Source organism: Tripterygium wilfordii, chromosome 13, assembly GCF_013401445.1.
Source record: "Tripterygium wilfordii isolate XIE 37 chromosome 13, ASM1340144v1, whole genome shotgun sequence".
NCBI classification, from domain to species: domain Eukaryota; kingdom Viridiplantae; phylum Streptophyta; class Magnoliopsida; order Celastrales; family Celastraceae; genus Tripterygium; species Tripterygium wilfordii.
This window is the reverse complement of record NC_052244.1, coordinates 2,347,523-2,375,323: the sequence shown is the minus strand read 5'-3', so window position 1 is coordinate 2,375,323 and position 27,801 is coordinate 2,347,523. Positions and strand designations below refer to the sequence as shown.

The 27,801-nt window shown below is 37.5% G+C and overlaps 2 protein-coding genes and 1 long non-coding RNA gene across 5 annotated transcripts; 2 read left to right on the top strand and 1 right to left on the bottom strand.

The window, feature by feature from the left end:
• Positions 1-258: 258 nt before the first annotated feature.
• On the top strand, positions 259-6,803 carry LOC120011675 (delta(14)-sterol reductase-like). Its single transcript, XM_038862770.1, has 13 exons — positions 259-407; positions 503-620; positions 741-811; positions 1,430-1,486; positions 2,238-2,329; positions 3,050-3,097; positions 3,251-3,371; positions 3,470-3,516; positions 4,187-4,268; positions 4,804-4,880; positions 4,984-5,103; positions 6,247-6,321; positions 6,407-6,803. The coding sequence occupies exons 1-13, from the start codon at positions 360-362 to the stop codon at positions 6,558-6,560; spliced, it is 1,110 nt and encodes a 369-aa protein (XP_038718698.1). The 5' UTR covers positions 259-359; the 3' UTR covers positions 6,561-6,803.
• A 6,743-nt stretch (positions 6,804-13,546) lies between these two features.
• Positions 13,547-26,445, bottom strand: LOC120011711. Of its 2 annotated transcripts, none has more exons than XR_005471100.1 (8): positions 26,187-26,275; positions 25,614-25,715; positions 25,066-25,133; positions 21,451-21,643; positions 20,576-20,697; positions 15,529-15,679; positions 14,858-15,062; positions 13,547-13,984 (listed from the first exon to the last, which is right to left on the bottom strand). It is a non-coding gene; the product is annotated as an uncharacterized LOC120011711 (long non-coding RNA). The 2 variants fall into 2 exon arrangements; XR_005471099.1 differs by lacking the exon at positions 26,187-26,275 and adding an exon at positions 26,357-26,445 and having other exon boundaries at positions 13,548-13,984.
• On the top strand, positions 14,040-24,343 carry LOC120011710 (transcriptional activator DEMETER-like). 2 transcript variants are annotated; one of them, XM_038862813.1, is made up of 20 exons: positions 14,040-14,242; positions 14,469-15,148; positions 15,578-17,338; positions 17,436-17,840; positions 18,572-18,662; positions 18,756-20,223; positions 20,330-20,409; positions 20,595-20,679; positions 20,748-20,839; positions 20,925-20,993; positions 21,127-21,163; positions 21,265-21,347; positions 21,471-21,902; positions 22,168-22,204; positions 22,286-22,343; positions 22,542-22,681; positions 22,783-22,848; positions 22,948-23,062; positions 23,143-23,181; positions 23,985-24,343. In XM_038862813.1, the coding sequence occupies exons 2-20, from the start codon at positions 14,623-14,625 to the stop codon at positions 24,104-24,106; spliced, it is 5,706 nt and encodes a 1,901-aa protein (XP_038718741.1). In that variant the 5' UTR covers positions 14,040-14,242; positions 14,469-14,622; the 3' UTR covers positions 24,107-24,343. The 2 variants fall into 2 exon arrangements, with proteins under 2 accessions (XP_038718741.1, XP_038718742.1); XM_038862814.1 differs by lacking the exon at positions 14,040-14,242 and having other exon boundaries at positions 14,273-15,148.
• Positions 26,446-27,801: the final 1,356 nt, after the last annotated feature.

Genomic DNA, 27,801 nt, shown 5'->3' with positions numbered 1-27,801 from the left:
CTCCGATTTTGTGGAAGAAATCTTTTCGACTTGCGAAGGAAGTTTTGACGAGCAAATTTGTACAGAAGAGTAGTGATGTGACGCTCTCTCTGTTGCACGTACCATGAATTAATGGGTATATATACGTAATGGGTTGAAGACTTGAAGCCCGACAAATAAAATGAGCAGGCCCACTGGGCCCAAACCCAAACCCAAACACCCAACCCATATTTTAATAAATAATTGTCCAATCGATTCAGACGGCGTCGTTTTCCGACCTGTCTCAAATAGGATCCTAATGAGCAGAGAGCTTAGACAGTCAAGACTGTGTAGTGAAGAGTCAAGAACAAATAGGGACGGGGATCCGCTTCTCCATTCGAATGGATTTGGAGTTTCTTCTACACTCCCTGATTCCTTCATGGACTTCCGTGAGTTTTCTTTCTTTCTATCAAATCAATCGCGCCTGCCATTTTTTTTTGGTGTGGAATGGCTTGTCAATCTCAGTTTTTTTGGGCATTATTAGGCTACTATACTGGTGGTATTTTTCACTTACTTGGCGATTGCTGGATCCATTCTACCTGGTAAAGTTGTTCCCGGGGTAATCTTACAGGATGGAACTCGACTTCATTATCGCTGCAATGGTGCTGCTTTCTTCTGTTGTTTATTTTCACAGTATTTCGTTTAATTCAATATTTTGGCTTTAATATGATTTTTTTTTGCTTATATGTACTATTTGATTTGTTTCTCCTTGCCCCCGATAGGGATGTTATTGCTTCTTTTGCTGGTTGCGCTACTTGAGGTTGGTGCTAAGATGAATCTCATATCACTCACGGTATGTATCAATTTTATTTACCTTTTCTTACTCGTAAAGGTTCTTTAAGTTCTGACTCTACTTATCTCTGCATATTGAACGTTCTTGTTTGCAAATATTGATAATTTTACTGTTTCACGTGAAGCTTCCTTGGTATGTAGCATACATACCAAAGAATGCAACTGGCTGATTATCTATGCTGAAAAGGCTAAATTCCTAACATGTAAGCTGTTGAGCTAGCATAACATAAAATCTGAAGGTGGACAGAGAGCTGTCTGAAATGTGTAAGAAGAGAAATGCAGGCTTCCATCAAAACCCATTTAGATTGCACCTCAGGCCAAAATCCATTCTGGAAATTAATGGTGGCACCATGGTCCATGGAGAATAAGTGGAGGTGTAGCACTTTGTAGTGTGACTGTCTAGTTGATATGAAGCGAGCGGTAGATTTTAAGTATTTTTGTATTTCCTTTCCCAGGCCCCTCTAGCATTGCAGACATATGATATAACCACAATGGATCATCTTAAGATGTATTTAAATATTTAAACTAGTTCTATCCACTTTTGTATGTTGTTTGCACATGTGGATGTGTGTATAGAGGGGCAAGCTTATAAGTATTGTTATTTCAATAATGTCTGCAGGTCATATCGGACAGAGGACTTGAGCTACTTTCAGCAACTTTTATGTTCAGTTTTCTAGTAAGTTGAAATTGAATTCCTTCTTAATTGATAACTTTTTCATGCAAGAACTTGGTTAATTAAATAGTATGAGTAGAACGAGTGCATCTTTATAACAAGTGTCTCGTCATTGCAACCCTCATTGTCTAAAGTTTCTGATGTGTTTTCTTTTCTTCCCAACCTCCTGGTTTTTTCATGGTTACTATTTCTCCCACTTAATTCTCGTAAAGACCTTAATGTTGAGGCTGTATATCACGCATGATCTGACCCATCAAGATCCATACTTCATGAATGCAAATGAATACATTAAACAGGGTACTGAATTGATATCATTTTGAAAATAATCGCTTCAATTTAAAGAAATACTGTGTGAGCGTACAAGTGTAGCAATAATGAGAGCAGGCACTCCTGGCCATTTTTGAAGTGGCTCCCAGTAGGAAGAAAAAGAATTGGCAGGATAAATGGAAAGTTTAGGTGGTGGACCTGGTGGAGGATGCAGCTTCCCTTGGCGTTTATCTAGTTCAATGTTGAAAACATCTTGCTTATTTGGTGCTTGATCATTGAGATGGAAAAGGAATCTATTATTTTTCTTATCGATTTTGCATGTTGTGCAATGTTCTGGCAGTTTGTCATTGTACTTGGTGTCTTTTCATTGTTATGTTTTCATATTTTGGCCTGAAACATATTTTCTTATCAGTTCATTTAGCTATTATGTTTCTTTTCCTCTGATTTGGCAGCCTGCCTTTTTATGTTTGTTATATCTTCTTTCCAGGTGACATTATATCTCTATGCTGCTGGTTGCAAATCAAGCAGTCAGAGTTCCTCCCTAAAGGCTCATGTAACAGGAAACCTAATCAGCGACTGGTAATATCATCAAATATCCCTAACATACCCCTCTCTGGTGCCTCATTTGGTTAAATTTTGTCATAGCATGAAAATTTACTATATAGTTTTAACTGCTGTTTGTGCAAGTTATTATAATTTATAAAAGTATGTTCCTGCTTCGTGCTTCCTGCCCATTTGTTTCAAATGTGCACATCCATAAATGATTGGTCTTTCAGTTTAGTACTCAATGGGCATGCAATAATTTTTAGAGACATGTATGCTAGCCCCTAAGGACTTAAACTGCCGCACTTTACCAAACTCTAATATTTTTAAGCATAATTTAAACATAATTCCTTGTAGATTCATGTGTAAGCTCCCTAGTTTTTTGAATTGAAATAAAATATTGGCTTCATTTTGGCCATTATTGAGGGAAATCTGAACTGCATCTTTGAGATAGATAGAATTGATTGGCTAGGTTTGGCCAAACCCTAGTGTTTTTTATTTTCTTCGAGGAACATAGATAGGTGATGGCTGGAAAAGAAAAATTTAGCCTTGGCTTCTCTGCTGCACCACAAACAATGACTATTCAATGTATGTCTGGCGACATATGACTATCTAAGAATACATGTTGCACCGTTGTTGTCAATGAAAACAAAATGCTCATAGCTTATGTTGTCTGCTTAATTTTCTTGCTGAATGTGTTTCTTCTAGTCTTCTAGATACTGTTTGATGTGGTTACCTCGTTTGTCCCACAAATAGGTGGTTTGGAGTACAACTGAATCCTCAGTTTGCCGGCATTGACCTCAAGTAAGTAATACTGTCTGCAATTATTTGGCATGCTTCTAAAGAAGCCAGTGGATATTGTTTTAACCAGTGCAATTGAGCTATGATTATGAAACTTCCTTCCATGAATATGGCTTGTTATGGTGTGTATAAAGAGTCTGGAATTCTCTTCAATAGGTTCTTCTTCGTTAGAGCTGGAATGATGGGATGGCTAATTATCAATCTATCAATCCTAGCAAAAAGCTTTCAAGATGGCATACTGAGTTGTTCAATGATCCTCTACCAGCTGTTCTGCACTGTAATCTGTGGATGCTGACTGATACATTTTTGAGTTTTGTTATTTTCTTGTTTCGTACAAAACTGATGAATATTATTTCTGTCTTATCTTTGTTCCAGTTATACATCCTGGACTACTTTTACCATGAGGAATATATGACTTCCACGTAAGTGCATTTCTTGCATATCCCAGCAGGACTATTTTACAGTCTTCCACTGTGACCATTGTTTTAATATTGTATCATAAGCTTGCTAGTTGCATGGAGATCAGCTGTAAACTGGTTTTCCTTGGGGGGTATTGTTTGATATGGGAAGCACAAATAGGTAGCAACTTTGAAAACAAAAAATGTCTGATTCACCAGTATTGGCAGGATGTAATGCTAGTTAAACTGATATGGTTTATTGAATAGTTCATATGTTTGAAAAACTTGTACATAACTTAGGGGTCATGCATATCTTTGAATGATTGGCCAGGCTCTCCTGATTTTGGTTCTCCACTCTAGCTTTGCCTAATTCTTGTAGAGGCCAAGAATCTTTCACCAAAATTTCAAGTTATGGCTTAGCTTTGAAATGGCACAATGTTCACAGCTAATCTTAATTGATGTTAATAGCCAATCAGAACTCTCACTTGTCTTGGATGGTTAATTGTTTGTTCAGCCACTTCAACCATATCCCTAACATCTGCAGTTAAATGTTCATTGCCTTAAAGGTATTATCTGTGGTGGTTTTTTCAATCATCATTCCTTCAAACGTCTCAAATTTTTAAGCTCAATTTCAAATCACACTTGAAAAATCTTGGTTGAGTAATTCACATATATGTCCTGCATTCTCTTACAGATGGGACATAATAGCAGAGAGATTAGGCTTCATGTTGGTATTTGGAGATCTAGTCTGGATCCCTTTCACTTTCAGTATCCAGGTGAGTAATCATGAATTGAAGCTTTAAAGAGATAGCAAAAGAATCTCTGTTCTGTCGCACATTGCACAAGAAATTGCACCATTTGTTGAAATTGTCTTTCTTATATGCAATTATAACGTGCAGTGTTCTTAAATCTTAAATGAGAACACCCACACACCAAGAGCTCTTGAGTTTCAATCAGTGTAGATTTTGGATTGTTCCACTGATGCTTGATGACCAGAAGTTGAAATGTAAACTTAGGGGACCTTGGATGGCTGCATATTTGGTTTTATAGAAAATATGATTTTCTATCATTATCATTGTTCTGCTTTGTCACAACTATCACTCATACTCATAAGTAGTATTATTTCTTTCTTTGTGCTTCTAATTGTTGGTTCAATTTTGCTGAGGAACTTGAAAATGGAAGTAAAATGTGTGGTCTAAGCACACCAACACTTACATGCACTACGAATATTTTGTTAAACGCTCCGCTACCTTTACAGAATACGTTCTGTTTCGTCATTTATGCTGATTGATAATTGTAAACTTTTTTTAGGGCTGGTGGCTCTTGGTTAACAATGTGGAGATAACAACAGCTGCTGCTATAGCAAATTGCTTTGTTTTTCTGATTGGGTAATTTTGTGGCTAATTTATTGGCGTTACTGCCATCGATACTAGTACGACTTCTTTATAGGCAGCAACTAAAATCAAAAGTTGTATAAATAAAACTGGGCAGGTACATGGTATTTCGAGGAGCTAATAAGCAGAAGCATATCTTCAAAAAAAATCCTAAAGCACACATATGGGGTAGGCCACCGAAGGTTATTGGTGGAAAGCTGCTTGTTTCTGGTTATTGGTAAGATTTACATTGATCATATTCTTCATTTCTTTGTGCTGTTGATTTCTGATCTTGACATCATTATTCGTAGTTCTCTAGTGATATTACCTCTTGCATGTAGGAAATTCATGAGAACAGCTAAACAGTTGCCAAACAAAATGTGAAAAGGTCAACAACATCTGTGCAAAAGGCTCCCGCAATGGGCGGGGTCGGGGACATGCAAGATATACGCATACCTTACCTCCCACATAATATGTGGAGAGGTTGTTTCTACAAATAGAACTTGTAACCTCTAGGTTGCACTGTTGCAACTCTACCTCTGGGCCACATGTTCGTAAGTCCGATCAAAATGAAAATGAATAGGAAATGGAGATGTATGTGAAGAAGATGAATTCCAAAAGCCTGATTTGAATATGACAATCATTTAGAACTAACTTGAATGCCAATAGCATTTTCTGAGGTTAAGCGCCTAAGTAACTAAGAACTCTTACATGGTTTTGTTTTTGAGCATCAGCCGAAAGGGTCTAGGTATGAATTGACGGCTGCACTGTCTAAACAGGCCCATGTTCCTTTCACTATTTGCAGTGACTGTCACTCTCCTTTCATACCTTTTGTTATTGACTTGGAGCTATTTTGGTATGAGCTGGTTGTGAGGAGTAATCTTCCTTTCGAGATATTAGCCTGGAAGTTACTGTGTAAAGAAAAAGAAAATGGGAGATCTTGCTGGCCATTCCTTTTATCACTTGTTCATTTAGTAAGGGAAAAACAAGAGAATCTTCACAGAAGAGGATGAAGACTTACAATTCCTGTGGGAGATGCTAAAAGGAGAAGAGGACCCGAAGAGAGAGAGAGATGGAAGTAATAAGAAAGTATATAAACTTTATAGGATTAGTCAGAATATAGCCTCGGATAAGATTGAGTAATGAAGAAGAGTTCTGTGATGATTGTCACTAGTTTCTCACGTGGATTCATGGAGCTAGCGCCAACATCGTTGGGGACAAAGGGATTGATGATGATGATAATACTGCTGTCTCGGTTGGCTCATTGAGGAAGTCACACTGGATTAACTTGTGTCGATTGCAATCTGGACAAATTATGTATAGTTTGGCACTTGCAATTTTCATGATACTCCATCTCTTACTAGTGGTAACTTTGTTGCAGGGGAATAGCGAGGCACTGTAATTATCTTGGGGACTTGCTACTGGCACTTTCCTTTAGTCTACCTTGTGGTATAAGGTGATTTTCCAATTCTCTCTGTTCTATATATTGTTCCTATTCATTCATAAATACGTAACGCTCATTTTGATGGCTCATGCTGCAGTTCTCCTATTCCATATTTCTACCCCATTTATCTTCTTATTCTGCTAATATGGAGAGAAAGAAGAGACGAAGCTCGTTGCGCCCAGAAGTACAAAGAAATATGGGCAGAATACTGCAGAGTTGTTCCATGGAGAATAGTACCATACTTATATTAGCACCAGATCTTCTGGAATAGCCCCTGCAGACTTTTTTTAGAAGGAACTTTGTCATGTATCTTGTTTCTGGTAGGTCTGAAATTCATTTCAGACAAGACATTCTTGAATTCTTTCAAATCCAGAACTAATTTAAGGCCCTTAAAAGCTTTATAATTTGTATTGTCTTGGTAGCCTGAACAGCAAGTGATTTGTGCAAGATACAGAGTTATGTTATGTAATCTGCTTGAGTCCCTCTTCCATTCCCATAAACATCCAAATTTCAAAAGTAGCTGTTCTCTGACAGGACCAATAACTCAACCCAATTGGGCCTTATGATATAATACTCTTTGGCAAGTTGTTTCTGGACCTTCTAGTCAACTTTTTTCTTAAAATCCATTTGAAATCATTTAATCTCTTGATTTTCCATGATCCAGATTCAGTCCAAAATGGATAAGGGTATGAGATGAGACGAGAAGGTTAATCAAATATTATTTGCAGTTTCAAGGCAGTGTTTTCTAGTCAAATGGGTTGTGTGTATTAAACTAAGATTCACCCTTATAGATGTAAATTTCACTTTGGAGTTATGATGGTTTTATCCTTACCAACTCATTAATTAATGTAGTTGTTAGCTGAAATCCAAGCACTCTCTACCAATTGTTTTTTTTTTTATAGTTGTGGTGGGTTAGAAAACCTCTAAATTAGTGCATTGTTTTGCCCAGCTAGTCAAATGGACCCCGACACAATGAGGAAAAAGCAGAGGAGATGGTGGTTCTTGTGCTCTGTTTCGTCTCTCTTATTAATGCTTTTTCTTGTCTTTTATCTCTCAACCTCTTTTTCTGGCCTGCATTATAATGCTTTCCTTTGCACTATATATATAGACGTGTACGCATTGGAGATAGAGAGAGACTGAGAGAGAGAGATAGAGAGAGGGAATAAGGCATCTAGCAGGCTTTGGTAGTTGGTCATTTTTCAATCAATGTATTGAGTGAGTGGTCCCATTCACTTTGGATTGAATGGTTGTGGAGTCATCGATTGTGGCGTGCAACTTGGTCCTTCTCCAAATAATTACTCACATTGCCCAAACTATATTGAAGTTTTACATACAAAATGAAGATGATTTAAGAGGAAATGGTAGAATGGGGAAATTGATATCATCTTTAAGGGCATTTTAGTTGCTGGAAAACCGACTAGGCGATTAGCGTAGCGCCAAACTATGGACATTCAACCATCGGGAACGGCTTCCACCCAAAAGGTTAAGCCTACTCAATGGAAAATAGTATCGGGTTTGTTTTTATCGGGTTGACGATTTTTTTTTCAAAACAAAAATCAAATTAATTTGTATTAGAGATTCATTAGAAATTTTTTAATTTATATTAAATAGTTTAGAATTGTTATGTCTTTTTCATATTGAATTTCATTTTTGTTCCAGACAAAAAAATATGATTGGATTCGTAAAAATGATCAAAATATTAAATTTTTTTTTTTTAAAATAAAATAAATATTTAATCGTACACTAAAACTACAACGTGAGTTGTTACGGTTTTTTTACAGCAGCCTCCTATCATCCCACATGAGGGTCAAAATCTTGTGATGAGAATGGAGGCCCACCAATATCTAGCATTTAGACCAAAAAGACGGCCCAATATGAAGTGTTATGAGATTCTGATGAGAATCTCACATCAGAAGATGGTGGATTCGGAGTCTAGTTTATAAGAGATGACAAATCTCCTATTGTCAATATGAGTTTTCAATAGAGGTTAGACCTAAACTTGTGATGCTAGACTTGGGTCTCCATCTAGTGTGACGGGTATTCATCATTAGTGCTTTCATTGAGAGTGCACACGGCTGAGTGCAGGCCCGTGGGCTGGCACTATTTGTAGGTGGGCCTGCCCCAAAGCCCATTCCTTTGTGGAGTTGGGTTAGCAGACAGTGGGCCGTATCTATTGTGGATGGGTTAGAAAAGAGAAAAAAAAAATGTAGTAAAAAAGGGAGAGAAAAAAATGTCGTTCAAAAGTAACTGGGAAAACCCTAGATCCACTGGACTTGGCAAGGCTATGTGACATTGGCTCGCAAGGTTGGGCGGTAAGTGGGCTGTATACCGAAATGGTACAGTCGAGGTCGTGCATGCTTCCAAGGGGGGAGGATTGATGAGAATCTCACATCGGAAGATGATGGATTTGGAGTCTAACTTATAAGGGAGGATAAACCTCCTGTCGTCAACTTGAGTTTTCAATAGAGAGTTAGGTCCAAACTTGTGATACTAGTCTTGTGCCCTTATCCCGTGTGACAGGTATTCATCAAATAGGTCCGCCTATTGTATCAGCCCACGGGCCTGCCCGCAGGCAAGTGCACTCTCAATGAAAGCACTAATGATGAATACCCGCCACACGGGATGAGGGCTTAAGTTTAACATCACAAGTTTGGGTCTAACTCTTTATTGAAAACCCAGATTGACAATAGGAGGTTTGTCCTCCCTAATAAGCTAGACTTCAAATCCACCATCTTCCGATGTGGAATTCTCATAAGATACACAGAACATACGTATTGATGGGTTGAGTACATATCCAAAGTGTCAAATCCACCATCTTTCGATGTGGAATTCTCATCAGATACATAGAACATACGTATTGTTGGACTGAGTACATATCCAAAGTGTCAGTCTATTAAGTAAAGTTGCCATCAAAGCATGTGAGCCCAAGGGGCACTCAACAAACAAGTGTTATGCCCACGCCACCACTCCCCGAGCCCAGCCTAAATGAATTTGAAGAATCAACTCCTAACCTAACATTTATGAGAGTTTTTTTTTTTTCTCTTTGAGATTGTGAGCTCGATCTTTACCAAACCCATTTTTATATTCTTGTTTAATACATTTGATTTGTAGACTATTACACGAGCCTATAGATTTATCAGATCTGGGGGCAATGGTAGAGTCTATAATTTGAACCAATAGTTTGGGAGGTGTGCCACATTTTTGTTTTTAAAACTTGTCTAACTTTTTTTTTTTTACCATTAAATATGAATTGTAAATTTTAAGAAATTGCGAAATCTCCAAATCTAGATTTATTAAGTGGACGTCCAAAGGATAGTAACTGAGAATTCTCATGTGCTATTGCCAATGCACATCTGAAAAAATATTTATTTAAAAAAGTGAATTGGAGAACGAGAATGGAGAACGTAAACCTATCAAGTCCAGCCCATTAAATTCAAGGGTGGAAAGATGGGTATAGAATGAGCAATTTAAACCTCTTCTTTTTGCCCTTGTTTACTAAGTCCAAATGAACTCAAACCTCTTATATAACTTCTTTGTGAAAGCATCCAACAACAAATGTTGATGTAATTACATTTACCATTTAAAGACAAATATTGTCACTTCAAATTATTTTGAAGCACAACCTTGTCATGATTTCCCCCCAGTTTTCGATCTAATTTTGTTCCTCAATCATCACCTGGTATCCCGTTTGTCCTTAAATTAATTTCATCGATGAAAAAATCTTGCGTGACATCTTACATGACATAATAGAGAAATCCAATGTGACAATCTTTGATAGAATTGAATGTTTCTTGATAAGCCTTGTAGGTGCCATATTGAAATTTTATATATAATATCAGGACCATCTTAAGGATGAAAATGATACCATATGATAGTTGAGGGACAAAATTAGCCTAAAAAAATACTCCTTCCGTCCCATTTTCTTACCTCTTCTTTCTATTTTGGGATGGTCCAAAACTAGTGTCACTTTTCTTCATTAATTAACAATTTTGTTGTTATATTTTAAAATTACCCTTCTAACTTAATTATCATTGTTTTAAGAAAAAAAGTACTACCATAAATAATGGTAAATTTGGAATAACATGATTTTTTTGTGTAATTGAATTGCATTAAATGATATCTCCTTAAAAAGTTGGATTTTCAAAGGATGACAAATAAATTGGGATAGAGGAAGTAGTTTAAACACGAAAATATAATTTAGGGACGAAAAGTATTGTTTCGCCAATCTAGGCCTACGATAAAATATCTATTTAAAGTTAGGGCGAGCTAATATTTAATACAATACACGTCCCAAAAGTATGGTGCTACCCTAAGGTTCAATACTGTATAGGTTCTTTTAGGAAAAAAATTTGTTGTCCCTAACCAAGGGGCATAAGAAGGTGGTGTTGGACTCTCGATTTTGTTTTATGTCACCATAAACACAAAAACACATTAATAATATTTCAAAAAAAATATATACATAGTGGATTGGGTGGGCTTTGTTGGGTCATGAAAGAGTTGGGTTTAGAAGGACCGAGTCAAAGTGGGTGTGTGGGTCACTTAGTGGGTTGGGTGGGCTTTTTATTTCCTATCTTAGTGGAGTGGGTCAAAGTGAAGTGTGTGGATCATTCAGAGGGCAAAGTGAACTTTTTTGATTATCTTAGTGTTCAGGGAGTCTTTGTTTGCTAGAGACCTATACATCAACTCATGTAAGAGCTAATAGAAATTTTGTCGAGTCACTGGGGCACATAGAGTGTGTCCGCTTCTTCTGAGGATGAGACTAGTCCATATTTATATAATACTTAAAAACGGAAACATTTAGAATTTATAAGTCACACCATGTGAAGGTGGCCGATGATAAAATATTTTTAACAAAATATAAGTATGAATGCATATATGAAAATAATTACATTTACGAGTACGAGGTATCATACCCGCCTGAACCCTATCCATTGACATCCCTATATCCAACTATTTGGGTATTTCTGGTCCCACCATTTCATCGAATTATGGTACTATGATCATCTCTCACACAAACACACATGTACTCGTCCCATCGACGATGCAAGCATTGCTAGCACCGATCTCACGTGATTGACTATCACAAAATATTACTCTTTTTTTTTAACAACGAGCCATGCACTCAATAAAAAAATAAAATAAATGGAAATAACTTCAATAAACGTTGAATTTTATTTAATTTTAAATTTTGCACTAACTTTTTAGACCGTTAATTTATTGAGTTTTAAAAGCATAATTCATATATATTAAACATTCATTCACTTTTTTTAAAATAAATATTTGATTTATTAAAATTTATTTACACATGCATTAATTTGATTTATTAAAGCAATGTCTATTATTAAAAATGTGACAAAGGCCACGTTAACCCCAATGTCATTATAGACAAACCGCATTGCATATTTACCATTACATATTAAAGACTTTTGTTGCCCTTGCTTATGTAAGACTTAAAATCTAAAAAGAAAAAACTTTAGTTGGATTCCTATAGAACATATATGCTTATTTAAAAGGTTGTCTAGAAATAATGGGTGGAAGATAAAGAGACCAAAATTCAATATATATATATATTAATGCTCATGTGCAGACGTCCATAACTTATAAAGATACCAATTAGTTAAACAAGTGAGGTCCAAACTATTTAATCCCATTTGTTATGTCCCTCTGAGAACAACTCAAAAGGCGACGTCATCCGTACGTCTATATAGTAGTCATTGTGTACCACATCATGCTATTTTTTTGAAGTCACAAATTGTCGACCTTAAGTGTTTTTTATTAGTTTTTAATTATTGTTTAAAATAAAGACTATGATGATAATGAAGACTCTGATGATAATGATGAAAACGATGTTGATTCAATGCAAAACAAAATATCAATTTTTTTACACAAGTAAACAATATTGTGATGATTGTCATTGTCATATCATTACCCTACGGAAAATATTAGACCTCATTTCAGCAAGTGTAAAATTGCCAAATGGATACCTATAAAAATTTTGGAAGCATCAATCGCATAACCTCGTACCATTACAAACTTCGAGGTTTACGGCAGACCTTTCTGTAATTTATTTTAAGTCCTCAATAGTTTATTTATTTTAAAAAAAAAAAAATCATGAATGTGATTTGATCGTGTTTACGAATCAACCATTATTTTTGTTTTACTTGGCACCCTTATCACGAACGAGCAGTAATTTTGGTTTTCCTTCACCAATAACCGAAGACTACTTCTACATGGCATGAGTATATGACAAATACAACACTAGAAATACCAATAAAATTAACCCAAAAGTGCATCGTTCTCCTTTATACCACAAAAGTCATAGAATATGTTAGATGGCTCAACAAAGTCGACAGTTGGACAAATGCCAACCCGTGCAGTACATGCAACACGTGTCTCAACCTAGATTCTGTAGTATAGAAAAACAAATTATGCAGTTAGTGAGTGTATCAAACTCCTAGAATAGAACAACTGCAAAAGCGCCAAAAGAGGTTAGCTGAGATTCCCTTTCGGGGGTCGAGAGTCACGAGGTGCGAAAGGGACACACAGATTTGTACGGTCAAACTGTTTAAAGATAAGAGGTTAACGAGCGGTGCGTTTTAGGTGCGATTACGCTTCTCTTTTTACGTAAGATCCGCTCATGGGCTGTCGTAGGCTTGTAGCTTAGCTTGTGAGTCACAACTACCAGACCTAGATTCTGGTTTAATAACCCAAAAAAGCCCCATAAACACAATCCTAAATAAATTAAAACCCAAATCATAAAAAATATATATATATAGAAATATACAACAAAGTGCTTATTTTATAGAGCTTATAAATTACATATATTTTCTTTTGATGTGAGATCTAGTATACTTGAGTATTGGAATTTCTATTTATATAATTTTTCTAAAAAATATGACCAAACATCTTTTTTTATCATAATTAGACTATCCTTTTATACGTTGAAATACATACGGATATGAACTCAAAACAAAAAAGAAACTTAATCCATAAAATCTCAAAATTCTCAATTCTCTTGACACCCATAACACTTGAAACCCTAATAGGAGTCAATTGAAAGTTATAGTCTACAATTCAACGGTCCGACATTCTTCTCTTAAAATATGTCATATTGAATTTTTGTAGTCTCTTGACTTTGTTATGGATGAAAATAATTTATTGTAATAGTTTAGTGAATGAAGCTAAAAAAAAAACAATAGTTTAAAGATGAAAATGAAACTAATAATATAATTGACAATCATGTCAACTATGTTTCCCGCGTTCTTAAAATTTAAAAGAGGGAAATTTGGGAACGAGAGAGGTGGGGCCGTGTAGGGCTCACCTCACCGACCCCTATTACTATGAATTTAGACCATCCAATTGGGAAATCGGATGCCGCCATAGGGATATAATAGTCAAACTGTAAAGATTTTCCAATCAGTTCATTCTTCATTCCATCACCACACCATCAGAAAACACAAATCCAGTGATCTCATTCAATAAGCAAATACAAACAAGCGTAAAAAATGAGGGCAGTGATGAGGGCTAACCCTAATCTTGACTTTTGATACGCTCACCCGTGCCAAGTGTCGCCACATAAGCTCATTCGTTTTTTTAGTTTGGTCACGTGTTTTGGTCCTGCCTAGACGCTTCACACGCCGTGGTAATTGGTCATCTCCAGAAGACAAGAATGCCCCTACCAGTAATATCGAACCAAAAAAACACAAAGGAAAAACATTAAAATAAAATAAAAATATGAAAGCAAGGTGATTTACGGTTTACCGGGTAAAAAGTAAAAAACAGTTATCAATTAGAAGAGCTGCAGAAAATAGAGAAGCTCTGGTTTATTATTTGGTTTCTTTCTCTGCTCTCTCTCTCATCTGAGCAAGACTGACTTTGCTATCCTCTCCTTGACTCTCAAGAATCAGATCTCCGGCATTGACTTGGTCATCAGGTGACTATGGTGTTTATTTATAATGTATTTAATATTATCTCACTTTTCTTATATGATCATATTCTGTCTCCACTGACTTTGATGAGAGATGAGAGGATTCCCATGAGAGATCTGCAATTTGCAGCAAGATTTCATCTCTTGTTCTAGCTTGAAGTGGATTTTCTTGCTTTTCTCTCTTATTTGCTTTTTCTTTCGCTTGTTCTTGTAATAAATAGTTTTTTGGCAGGATGGTTCCATGGGTCCTTGTGAAAGTTCAGCACCACAACTGACACAAAATGCTTCTTTGAATGGGAAGATTATACTTTGCTATGAAACCTGGGAAATTTTTGCAGGCCTGGAAAGAAGGGTGTACAATCTTGGCAAGTTTCTGAAGCTAAGCTATGGATGTTGATAGACCAGAAGAAGAACAGTATAAAAATCAGAGTTCGTGGACACCGGCAACTCCTTTAAGGCCTATCCTACCAAAATCACCACTGATCTTTCCAGGCAGCCAAGCAAATCCAATAGTCCAAAGGAATTGGTTGGGATCGGGGCGGTTCTCACAAGATCAATGTTTTGATGCTTCCAGTCAAGCAGAAATAAATGTAGGTTTTAACCTTAGAGAGGCAGTTTTACCTGCGGAATCCTGCATTGGTAGTGAAACACCAGGAGAGAGTTTGGGTGATGGAGTAGTCAGACTGAATGAATTTTCTTGTATGGATCTTCTGGCTCTTGCAGATGCAGCGTCTGCAACATCAGCATGTGTGGCGGCACAAGGAAAATACAATGCGACAAATTCATTTTCCATTCCAAATTCTCCTTTTGTCGGAAATGAGGAAGACTGCAACCCAACAAATAACTTGGTCTCAAACAAAATTGGATCGAACTCATCAACAAATCGCAATAGCATGGAGAAAGGAATTCAGAGTAAGCATATCATCAAAATTTTGCTTTTGAAATTCTGTTTTTTGACCCTAGGCGGTGTTCTCATTTCTACTGTTTTTTTTTATTGTAATGAAAGATAACAAAAGGTAAGGTTGATCAGTAGAAAATTAATTGTCTCTAGGAGTGGAAACTGGAAACATGTAATGGATATCTGGGATACTGCAGAAACAGTGATTAAGATGATACATTAGCCTCCAAGTCAGTAATATCTAGTGTGTATACCTTAGCATACCATATACCTGTTTGATTTGGCAGCATTTTGTGATACTTTTAAATTTTCGCCAGCAGTTTTGTAGGCAGTCTAGAAAATAACTATATGCGCACAAATAAAATTTTTCTTATAACCAGTGATACACTTTTACCTATGAACGTGATTTTTGAGTGGCTGATAATCTGAGTATGCTTGTGTAGATAAACTACCCTCTTCTCAGCAGCACGGCTTTGATCTTTATTTTGCTCCCGCTGCTAGAATGGAGGATGCTTTCTTTAGCATTAGCACGTCACAATTTGCTCCTGAAACACCAGAGAAGGGCATTAGAGTAGAAAGAAAGAATTTTGCAGAAGCACAAAATTTATGCACAAGGGAAACGACAAATAAGGAAGTCGATGAGGAGAATGCCAAGTCAATTGCTGGATGGGGAAATAATGAAGTCCAATGTGACAAACAAACCCCAAATAGTGTTACAGATTCGTCAATTGCTGCTGTTTCCACACCATTGAAGGAGAATTACAGCCCTGACAAGGGAGGCAGCAATGGTATTGACCTGAATGAAACACTGCAGCAGAAACCAACAAGAAAAAAGCACAGGCCCAGGGTAATCACAGAAGGCAAACCTAGGGCTAGAAGATCAGTGATCCCAAAGCCGGATATCACTAAAGATAGTCCAACAGGTAAGAGGAAATATGTGCGAAGGACGTCACTGAACAAAGCCTCAGAAGAGAAGTGCAAAGAGCCTATTGATGCAAAAGATATGGAGTCTACCAAGAAGTCATGCCGAAGAGCATTAGATTTTGACATAGAAGGACAACCTCAATGCAAACGCCCCACATGCGAGTCAACTTTTAATCTAGAATCGGAAACACGGACACAAGGCGTTTCTACTGAAGGAAATCAACCAAAATCGACAGTACACCTTGGCCAAGGCATTGAAATATTTCTTGGAACCGCAGAAACAGGCATCGCTTACGATCCCACCTGCTCTGTGAATCAAACGCTGAAAACGCTGAAAGATTACATATCATTGCCAGAAAAGCAAGTACCTAGCACACCACTTCCTGCAAAGATGAAAACCCCATGGAGAGAAACAAATGTCAGGACTCAAGAGGCAATTAATAATGATAGAGAAGGTCAAGTTGCTGCCAACAAGGGACCAAAAAATATCATCGACACCATGTTGCTAACACAAGCTCACTTACCACCAGGAACTTCAAATGTCTCCTTCTGCAGCACCAGGACAACTTGTAATGGAGAAGGAAATGCAGGGGCCTCAAAAAGAAAGTACTCTAAAGCAACCGAACCAGCAGAATCCAGTAGCACAAATCTAGAAGGTATTCACAGTAATTCAGTACAAGCATACCAGACGAAGTTTTCGGTTCATTTTCCCAACATCCACAAGAAAAAAAGGAGTGAGAAGGTGCAAAATTCTACCACATCCAGCACATCATCTTCCATGACTATGGAAAAACAGGCTGTGAGTGAACGAACAAGATCAGAAAATGATGCCAAAGGTACGCCTACTGCATCAGAAGCCAACAATTGGATATTTTCCCATCAAGAAGTTTCAGGTGAAGGTAAAGACGCAGGAGCTCTACCAAATAAACTGCACACTCTTGAACAAATCATGACTTCAAGTCATGTGGAGAGAAAAACAAAGAGGAGATCAAGAGGTCCCACTCGAGTCCGGGACTTTGCTTCACTTACCAAAATTATGGAGTTCAAGATGCATCCAACTTCCTCTGCCAGACAAGAAACAATGGTTCATGATCGGCCTCAAGTGAACTCACACAGACATCATACATGTATAGAAGACCTAATTGCGGAGATGCATGCAACTTTGGCAAGAAAGAAGCGAACTACAAAGAGAAACAGACTTCTGAATTCAGCATTTTCCATTACACATGAACTGCGACCATACCAGAAGATCGCCTTATATAATCAGCATCGATCATTAGGTAAGAAATATTAATTTTGACTTGCTGATTACCTTCAGATGTTTAAAGAATCAACTTATGCTTCAAGCATATAATTTTTTAAAACCTCCTTATGCAGGTGCTCCGATACTATGGCGAGAAATGCTTTCTATTGATGCAATTGTTGAGCGATTGAAGCATCTAGACATCAACAGGGAAGGCAGCTGTGCTGAGCATCAAGAGCAGAATGCACTCGTCCCCTATGGCCGCAGAAATCAAGAACATAATGCACTTGTACTCTATAGAAGAGATGGAACTATTGTACCCTTTGAGGGTTCGTTTGATCCCATCAAGAAACGACGGCCACGGCCTAAAGTCGACCTGGATGAAGAAACTAACAGAGTATGGAAGCTTCTGTTGCAAGATATTAATAGTGAAGGCATTGATGGTACAGACGAGGATAAGGAAAAATGGTGGGAGGAAGAAAGGAGAGTGTTCCGGGGACGTGCAGACTCATTTATTGCACGAATGCATCTTGTACAAGGTACAATACAATTTTCCAAAATTTGGCACTTGGTTCCTCTTGTTTCTGAAATGCACAGAGATTATTTTGTTGCATAAATACATAGGTTATAAATTATGGTATACTGTTATGAATATAAATAGAAATGTTGTAGGCACTAGATAGCGAACTAAAAGATGTTTGTAGAGATAAAAAGAAAAGGTGATAGGATCTTTAATGGCTAAATTGGTGTTAGTGAAGGAAATAATAAATGTTGTATGTGCTTACAACCTGCAAGTAGAATTAGATGAAAATATCAAGTAAAAATAATTTTGGGAGGACCTCGATAAGATTGCTCAAGGCATTCCAGGTAGGGAGAAAATATATTTAGGAGGATAGCTAAATGGACAAGTAGGGAGAGAGTTGAAACAGAGAATCACGTTTAATTATTTTTATTTTTTTTTAGGAATGAGCATAACTCTAGGCATATAAATTTATTCTTATGCAAAAGATAGAAGACTGTAAGGACTGTAAATTGATTTCGTGGGAGAGTTTAACCACACAACATAAAATGATTGTAGTGGACATATGCTTTATGAAACGATCTAGAAGAAGTAGGGTAGCACGAGAGTCGGGTTTAATTTGTGTATCATTGCACTGTAGGCCTTAGAGGACTTCAACTGGATATTTATAGCCCATTAAGTTCTCTATTTTTTTACTCATTAAATGTGGCCACAATGTAGAATTGAAACCACAAAATGTAATTTCAACAGGGGATAGACGGTTTTCTCAATGGAAGGGATCAGTTATGGACTCAGTGATTGGAGTGTTTCTTACTCAGAATGTCTCTGACCATCTGTCCAGGTAAACTAGAGTTTCCATGACATTTATCGGAGTAGCTATACATAAAGGGCACAGATTAATGCTCTTAATCTGCCTGGTAAATCTTTGATGCAGCTCTGCATTTATGTCAATGGCTTCCCGTTTCCCCAAAAAGTCCAAAGACAACTACAAATCATGCCATGAAGAAGGGACAAGCTCGGCAATTGAGGAACCATCACTATGCATACTGGGTCCTAAAGAACCTATACAGTGGAATGAGATATCAAACCAACCAATTTCTGATCAGCATTCCATGACACACCATGAGAGTGAGTGTAACGAAGAAAAGGAGGCCGCAAACAGCAATGAGTTCTTGGGAAGCAGCTGCAATGTTGTTTGTTTAACAAATGAACCAAATGGCAAGAATTTCGATTCCACAAAAAGTTGTCAAGAGGTCGCCTATGACTCAGAAACGAACAGAATCACCACTGAGATTATGAGACCAGGGACAACGCCTCACGAAGGACCAGATGGAACTGCACCAAACGACATACATTCATCTCAAGATTCTACAGTTTCGTTCTGTAACTCTGGAGATTATCTAGTCGCTCAAAATTCAGAAAGAAAAGAGTTGTTCTCAGAAATCAGCACAGGAGCAGAAAACATGACTGGCAAGTCTTTGAATGGGTCTACGTCTTTTGTGGAGCTTTTACAGATGGCTGGCTCTAAAACACTACATGAAACTTATTGTCATCAAATATCTAATGAGAATTCAAAGGAATGTATACAACCCAAAACTGCAGAGAATGATGACCAAAGACAAAAGATGGAGAATCTAGACGGCCCTAGAAGCTCTTTAAGAATGCCGATGACCCCATCCAGCAGTTACAGTTTGCATCCCACCCCAAACTCAGGAGTGTTGGAGGTTGATTGCTTTGAATTGTTCAGAGAAGGAACATTGTCTTCTGATCTTTCCGAGAAGGATGAACATGACAACACAAATAAGAGTGCATTGACAGCAGAATCAGCAAGTCAAACTGTAAATCAGACTATCCCGACAGCTTATGTTCCAGAAGCACCACAATATGCCGGCAAACATGATCAATCATGCAACAACATTCAAAAACACAACAAGATGATTATTGAGCCTCAAAGTGAGATAATCAATGAAGCTAGAATGTTTGTAGAGGTGCTGGCACAAGCACAAAACTATGAGACTCAAAGTAGGCTTGCTTTACCAAACATTTCAGAGGCCCTGGATGTCACAGAAAGCACTGCTACCTTTGATGACCGGAGAAATACACAGCAAATAACAACAGAGCCAGACATGAATAAGTGGGGTGATTCAACAAATAAAGAGCTTGATAAGAAGAATGCTGCAAATATGAAGGCAAAAAGTAGACGGGTTGGAAATGAAATAAAGAATGATGTCAAGTGGGAGGATTTGAGAAAACTGGCAGAAGCCAGTGGAAAGAAAAGAGAGAGAACAGCAGACACAATGGACTCTGTGGATTGGGAAGCAGTTAGGCATGCAGATGTGAGTGAGATCGCCCAAACTATCAAAGAACGAGGCATGAATAACATGCTTGCAGAACGAATAAAGGTAGAAAATATAGCACTCTGCAAACGTAAGTTTCGTATCTACAATTGTATTCATCAGATAAAAAGTTCTTAATATCATTTGGCTGTTTGTTGGGAAATTTGTGCAGGCCTTCCTTCACCGAGTGGTTAGGGAACATGGTAACATTGATCTAGAATGGTTGAGGGATGTTCCGCCAGACAAAGCAAAGTGAGACAAGAAGTCCAGTTCTTTGCATTTAAAATAGAGGCTGAATATTTGTTTAAAACATTGCAGCACATACAAACACACCACACCTTTGTTGCTTCATAATAAAACACGCTAAATGAGAAAGTCTTGAGTTTCTCATATGAAGAATGAAATGAAGTATACTTACGGACAATTAATTCTTGTAGAGAGTATCTGCTGAGCGTAAGGGGATTGGGGCTGAAAAGTGTGGAGTGTGTCCGACTTCTGACACTTCATCATCTTGCATTTCCAGTAAGTCCAAAATTATTTCTGCACATCATTAGAGAAAGAATGTCACTCAGCTTCTGTAATGATAATAGGTTGACACAAATGTTGGACGAATAGCTGTTAGACTAGGATGGGTCCCCCTACAACCACTGCCTGAGTCACTTCAATTGCATCTTCTAGAACTGTGAGTTTTTAATGTACTAAAAGATGGCTGTTCTAAGACATTTGGGCTTTACTATGGCATTGCTAATGAAGTTGTCACTACATAGGTACCCAGTGCAAGAATCCATTCAAAAGTATCTGTGGCCTCGCTTGTGCAAGCTTGATCAACGAACGCTGTGAGATCAAATCCCATCGTCTAAGCAGCTGACTTATGAAACCATTTTCTTAATCATTTAATTATTATTTTTTATTTTTAGCTTATTACTTTCCTTTAAAATTACATTAAACAATTTCAATTTTCACTAACAGGTATGAACTACATTACCAAATGATAACCTTCGGAAAGGTGTGTTCGTATTTATTCTCAAGCAAACTCCAGTGTTTGCTTAGCTTAATAATCATGATGAACGAAGCAGAGATAGAGAAATCTTACCGAGAATTATGCAGGTCTTTTGTACAAAAAACAAACCTAATTGCAATGCCTGCCCTATGAGAGGAGAATGCAGACATTTTGCGAGTGCCTTTGCAAGGTTTGTATTTTTTTTGGTCAATTAATTTCTTAACTAAGATTTAACTTAATTAATGACACTTGAAGTTGCAAAGTTATGCGCAAGATTTGATGAGCTAACTTACTGACAATATTTGAAATACAGTGCAAGGCTTGCGCTGCCTGGACCTGACGAGAAAAGTATTGTAAGCAGAACAGACTATCGAACCCCCAGAGCGGTCGCCAATCAGGAAATGCTGCGTCTAGCCCAAACAACCGAAAAACAGCTATTGGGAGCAGTAACTGGAGTTAACAACTGTGAGCCTATTATTGAAGAACCTGCAACACCAGAACCAGAGTGCACACAAGATCCAGAAAATGATATCGAGGATACTCCTTGTCAAGATCCTGATGAAATTCCAACCATCAAACTTAACATTGAAGAGTTCACTCAAAATTTGCAGAACTATATGCAACAGAATATGGAACTTCAAGAAGGAGATATATCAAAAGCCTTGGTTGCTCTAACTGCAGAGGTTGCTTCCATTCCTACACCTAAGCTTAAGAACGTGAATCAGCTACGAACAGAGCACCAAGTGTAAGTAGGCATTTCCGTTATCTACAAAGCTCAAAGAGTCGAGAAATCTTTCAAACCTTTTTAGAAAGAAAAAAAAGAGTTTGTAACACAATATTTGCTAACTTTATAGCCCTTCAGAAATCAAGTAGTTTCTTCTAGGCTTCAAAACCACAGACACACACATAAAGCCTTGAAAGAATATGGAGTTCCAGGAATTTCATGTTGATAATACTAGTAAGCAAAATGCTTGGGCTGTTTACTAACTTCTTTTTTTACTGTTATGCAGCTACGAACTTCCAGATTCGCACCCTCTTTTGGAAGGGGTGAGTTATTTTGGCTAGTTAATTTCTTGCCCTCGTATTTCCCAATTTCTTCTCTAATTATTTATACCGCTTATATCGCAGTTAGAAAAACGACAACCTGATGATCCATGTTCATACCTTCTTGCCATATGGACACCAGGTAATAGGACAACATGAAAATATACCTTTTCCAATAGCTTAAGATGACATGACTGTGGATATCTGAGACTGCAGCATCCCTTACAACATGTCAAAAATGTAATAAGCTGATACATGTTGGCCTAGTTATTCATTCTTTTGGACAGTGCAATTTCATTATTAACAAGTTTTCCACCAAATGCATGGATGCTTACCGCAGGTGAAACAGCAGATTCCTTTCAACCTCCTGAAAGTAAGTGCAGTTCACATGAATATGGCCAATTGTGTCATGATAGTACATGTTTCTCATGCAACAGCACAAAAGAAGCCAATGCGCAAATTGTTCGAGGAACACTTTTGGTGAGAACATGCATATCATAGTTATAAGTTATAACCTATAATGTCTAACAAGATAACACCTCAAGGCTCAAATTATGGCTGACATGACTAATTATAAGCAGATACCATGTCGAACAGCAATGAGAGGCAGTTTTCCCCTCAACGGTACATACTTTCAAGTTAATGAGGTAAATTCTTAACTGGAACTCATTCCATCATCTTTCTTTCCACAAGATAAAGCCAAATCCTTTTTTGGTTCCATCAGTACTAATGAATACCTCATGCAGGTATTTGCTGACCATGATTCTAGTTTGAACCCAATTGATGTTCCAAGAGCTTGGATATGGAACCTACCAAGGCGGACTGTTTACTTTGGAACCTCCATACCAACAATATTTAAAGGTGATATATTGTCATTGAGGATGTTTATAATAGATAACATCACATGCAACAGTACATTCATCGTGCTTTCTGTATGTTAGGTTTAACAACAGAAGGAATTCAACACTGCTTTTGGAGAGGTAAATGAAACTTCAATTACTGTTTTATGTCATCCTTATTGCTTTAATATGTCACCTTTTAGTACCATCTCCCTAGTCCATACTTTAGCTACACACACATAAATCGAAATCTCAAGCCCTACCCCGTCCATCTCCAGTTTCCAGACATTGCTAAACTAGAAAATTTTCAGAATCAGTTCATCTTTACCTTGGTGCTTAGCATTTCATAGATTCATGATAAATGTGCATTTATACAAACAGAAAAAGGACATTACAGTTGCTACCTACATGGGATCAGCATATATCTTTTCTGTATGTCAATGGAGCCACACTTAGTCCATGACACTAAGCAATTGTACCCTGGAAATTGATTCCGGTGCCTAGAAAATCTTAGACCCCCAGCCTTCTTATGTGCATCATACTCAACTAGAACTAATAAAAACCTTTCCTAACTCCAAAATGGCTTCGCAGCCACTAAATATGGACCTCAAGAGCTTTTTGCCCCCCAAAAACATGCCATGTATAACCTACTTCTAGTCTAGAATCCATTCCAAAATGGCTTCGCAGCCACTAAAATTTGTGCATCATACTCTCTGTCCATGAAACTAAGCAATTGTACCCTGGAAATCGATTCCAGCACCTAGAAAATCTTAGATCCCCAACCTTCTTATGTGCATCATACTACATGGTTTGATCTTTTGCTAAAGCAAATACATTGGGCAACATAACCATTGCGCCTGGCTAAATTGCATGTGACTATATTACAAGAGTTTATTGTAAATAATTTCCTCCCTACTCACAAATCCGCTGAAAATGATTTACAGGATATGTTTGTGTAAGAGGATTCGACCAGAAAACACGAGCACCTCGTCCTCTGATGGCCAGACTGCATTTTCCGGCCAGCAAGTTGAGGACTAAAGGTAAAGCAGATGTGGATGATAGGTAGATCACAACACATTGGTAATAATCAACACCCTGTCTTAGTCTCTTAGATGTCTTCAGAAATCCACCACCAGTGGCATAGCATCATAAAATCAAGAAAAGAGTTGGATATAGCTCAGAGCGAGGAAACTGAGAGATCCTTGTATGAGCCCACAATACATGGGCATCAATGATTATGTGCCTATGTGGTTAACAAGGTTATAACCATTTAATGCATGCTAAAATTGTGTCGTTTTCCTAACTCAGTATTGTGTCAGCTTGATGTCATATGCTACAAGGTGGTCTAGTTTTTCAGACATAAACAAGGTACCAGGAGCAAAATGGTCAGAGATGAGACTAGAAGAGTCAGAACAGCAATTCTGAGACCGTTAGGCTTAGAGAATCTCCAAATCATGAGGCAACATACATGATACATGGACAATGCAAATGTGTTACACAAGTAATTTAAGTTCCCTTCTTTGGCCAAAATTCTTCCAAAAAAATGTCTTTATTTTGCATAAAATTACCTTTTATGAATATATATTTCTGTGAGAAATAATCAAATTTCAAATGTTCAATTGAAAGAGAGAATAATATTTCCGTCGCATTTATGGTAACACGGTAATGCAAAACTGAACTCCATGTGCACGAGGCCATTTAGCGAATCATCCATACAAAAAAAATAAAAACCCAAACATAAGTGAAAAAAGAGGGAGTGGCCTATTTGCGGGAGATTGTTTGAAACTGGTATCTGAAGTAGGGCATGTGGAGGGTAATTAAAGAGTGAAACAAACAGAGCGTGAGTCTGTGACTGTTGTGTGCGTGAGTCTGTGACTGTTGTGTGTATAAATGTTAAAACAATGGCGACAACAATGAACCTGACCAACTGTGAATGATCAGGACAACACACAGTAATATCATCAATGTCCATTTTGCAATTAAATACGTAAGCCAGATTGCACAGTGATATGAAAAAACAAGTACCTTGTTTGTGAGTAATCCAATTTCAACAGCTTAAGGCCGCATTAGCAAAACTATATCAAGAGCCTAGCCTGCAAAGACAAAGATAAAAGCAACCAGAATAAGAGTAGATAGATGGAAGATGCATTCCTAGGTCCTAACTTTCTATCATTCGAAGAAAATAATCAAAATCTGATACTCATAAACGGATATTAGCTATAACAACTAAATTTTTTTGCCATATATACTAGATAATCCAATTAGCTAAAAAGACGTCAGTCCAAATCTAATATCAGAATAAATGACCTAAATTCTGAATGAGATGCCTCAATCTCTCTTTCTAATCTAGCAATTCAAAAAGCTGTGTCTCCAATTTCATTTTGCAAAACTGAAACAGCTCAGAAGTCAGATAATGGAACAATCATGCAGAAAATAAGCAGCAATGTTTCTACATTCTGGGTTGACGACTTAAGAAATAACAACGTTTCCCTCACAATAGTTCAAGTTTCAAAATACTCTAGATCAGTGCCTGGTATAAGAAGACATAACATAAACAGATTGCAATGACATACACACAGATCTTTATCCTGGTAATTGGTTTTGCCCAAAGCATCATCTCCGTAAGCAATTGCCCCCCGAGCAGGTGAGAGATATTCCCATTTGCAACAGCAGATCTGCAATAAGCGAATTGGCGTTATTGTTGGCAAAAACAACTTCTAAAGTAAGAGGAACTCTGTCATTGTAATGTATGAAAAAATGAAGACCCAAACAAGATGGCTAGGGCAACCTGGAAAACACACGCGTGCATAAGCATATGTAAGTGTGTGTGCTTTCCAGGTTGCCCTAGCCATCTTGTTTGGGAATACTCCAGATCCATAGCAATGATTTCAAATATTCCACATCCATCCTTGCGCAGGAGATTTATATGACAAACATGCAGGAACATGCCATTCAAAGTTCTATAAGAAAAGAGATCCATAAATTATTTACTGGTTGCTGCTTAAAAAGTTAAATACATCCCCAAATACTTCCAATGGAGTTCTGTTAAAATAGTAAGATTTCGTTCCAATGCAATACACTTCGATCTCGAAATCAACGGAGCTAAGAACTCGCGCCATGAAAGAAAACACGAATTGGCCACTTACGCAACCAAAGTCCGACGGGCAATGCTCATCGTAATAGACGTATTGGATATATTCTAAACCACAACAGCACATATGAACTCCGAAAGACATGGAGCAATCTGCAAATCATCGATAGAATTCATCGAATATCGATGCGAAATTAAAGCGGACATTTGAAACAGAGAACGCACCTTTCAATTCGTTCGGCGGCCATGCTGAGAGAGTGTGACGAGCAGACAGGAGGGAAGAGAAGGGAAGTGAGTGAGTTTTTCGCTTTTGCCGCCTTTGAGCCAATATATCTTCTTTCCCTCCAATTTGAGTCATGCTTTCAGCCTTTCATACTTTTTGTTACCACGCGCCACCCGCGGCGATTACTGTACTCGCCAGTGGATCTGGTCATACATGCGTTTTAGTTAAGTTTATAATTCACATTATCTTATAATTACGATTAGGAATAAAATTATCACTATAATATTTTACTCCTGAGTCCTGATTAATTTATTAATTTTCATTATCGTTTATGGTAAAAGTTGACAAGCATATACACTCGGAAAACAAAGCCCTTCTTGCAAAATAAAGGGTGGAGGTTAAAGACAAATTATGACTCTCTTCTCTAGGATTTATCATATCCCATAGTTTCCAAATGGCAATTTCATGACTGTTTCATTAGGACCCAATCCTTCTTACGCCTAGCATAGTATTTGATAATTCAAGCATGTATTAGCTCGCGGCCTCAGATGGAGAGTGGGAATGGAAAACCATATAAGATGTGGAATGGACCTTGACTACCAAAACCAATTTTCTTTAAGCCCATCCTTGCGCAAATAAACAAAGCAGCAGCTCTAGTATCGTCCCTTATTGATGTTGATACTCACTACTGGCAATAATATAAGGTTGGGACCTATCCTCTCTCAGGTAACGGTGAGTTGATATTATTAATACCTCTCACAAAACCCGCCAGGTTTCTGGTTGCTTGGTGTAACATTGCTCCCAATGGTCATTTCTCGTTAAAATTTGTGTATTATCAAACTAAAAAGCTGAAGGATGAGTTAAACTCAAGGGGTTTATCCTCTGGACAGTCTTCGTATCTTCCATGAAAACGTATGTGGGCCCTTCGAATTCCACCCAATTACTTGAGACACTCTGTTTGGCGAGCATTCATATTGTCATCCCTTGCTTTGCAAATCTACCCAAAAGTTATACACCTTGGTGTTTATTCTCTTTGAGAAAAATGTGTCTCACGCTCTCTTGTCATGTTCATGGACCCTTCCCAAAGCTATTGTTCATGAATTTGCATCTCTGGGATTGAAGTTTCAATTTCAAGATTACTTAGCACATATTGAGATTGGTGGTAATATCATGATATGTTTATTTATCTGTCTCGGTTGGGCCATTTTATAGTCAGGTTGTGCTTTTACTAGGAAATATACACGAGTCAATAGGCTCGGCTTGATAATTCAGACGACAATATTTTAACAGGCACAGTCCGAACCCATCATTTGACCAACTCTTGTTATTCCCACTAAAAAACCAAAAATACATTTCGAAATGGCTGTCAGTGCCATGTAGGCCCCGTTTAGTAAAGCTTAATTTTTTAACATTGAACGTTTAAGTGGTGAAATAAACGATAAGGTGT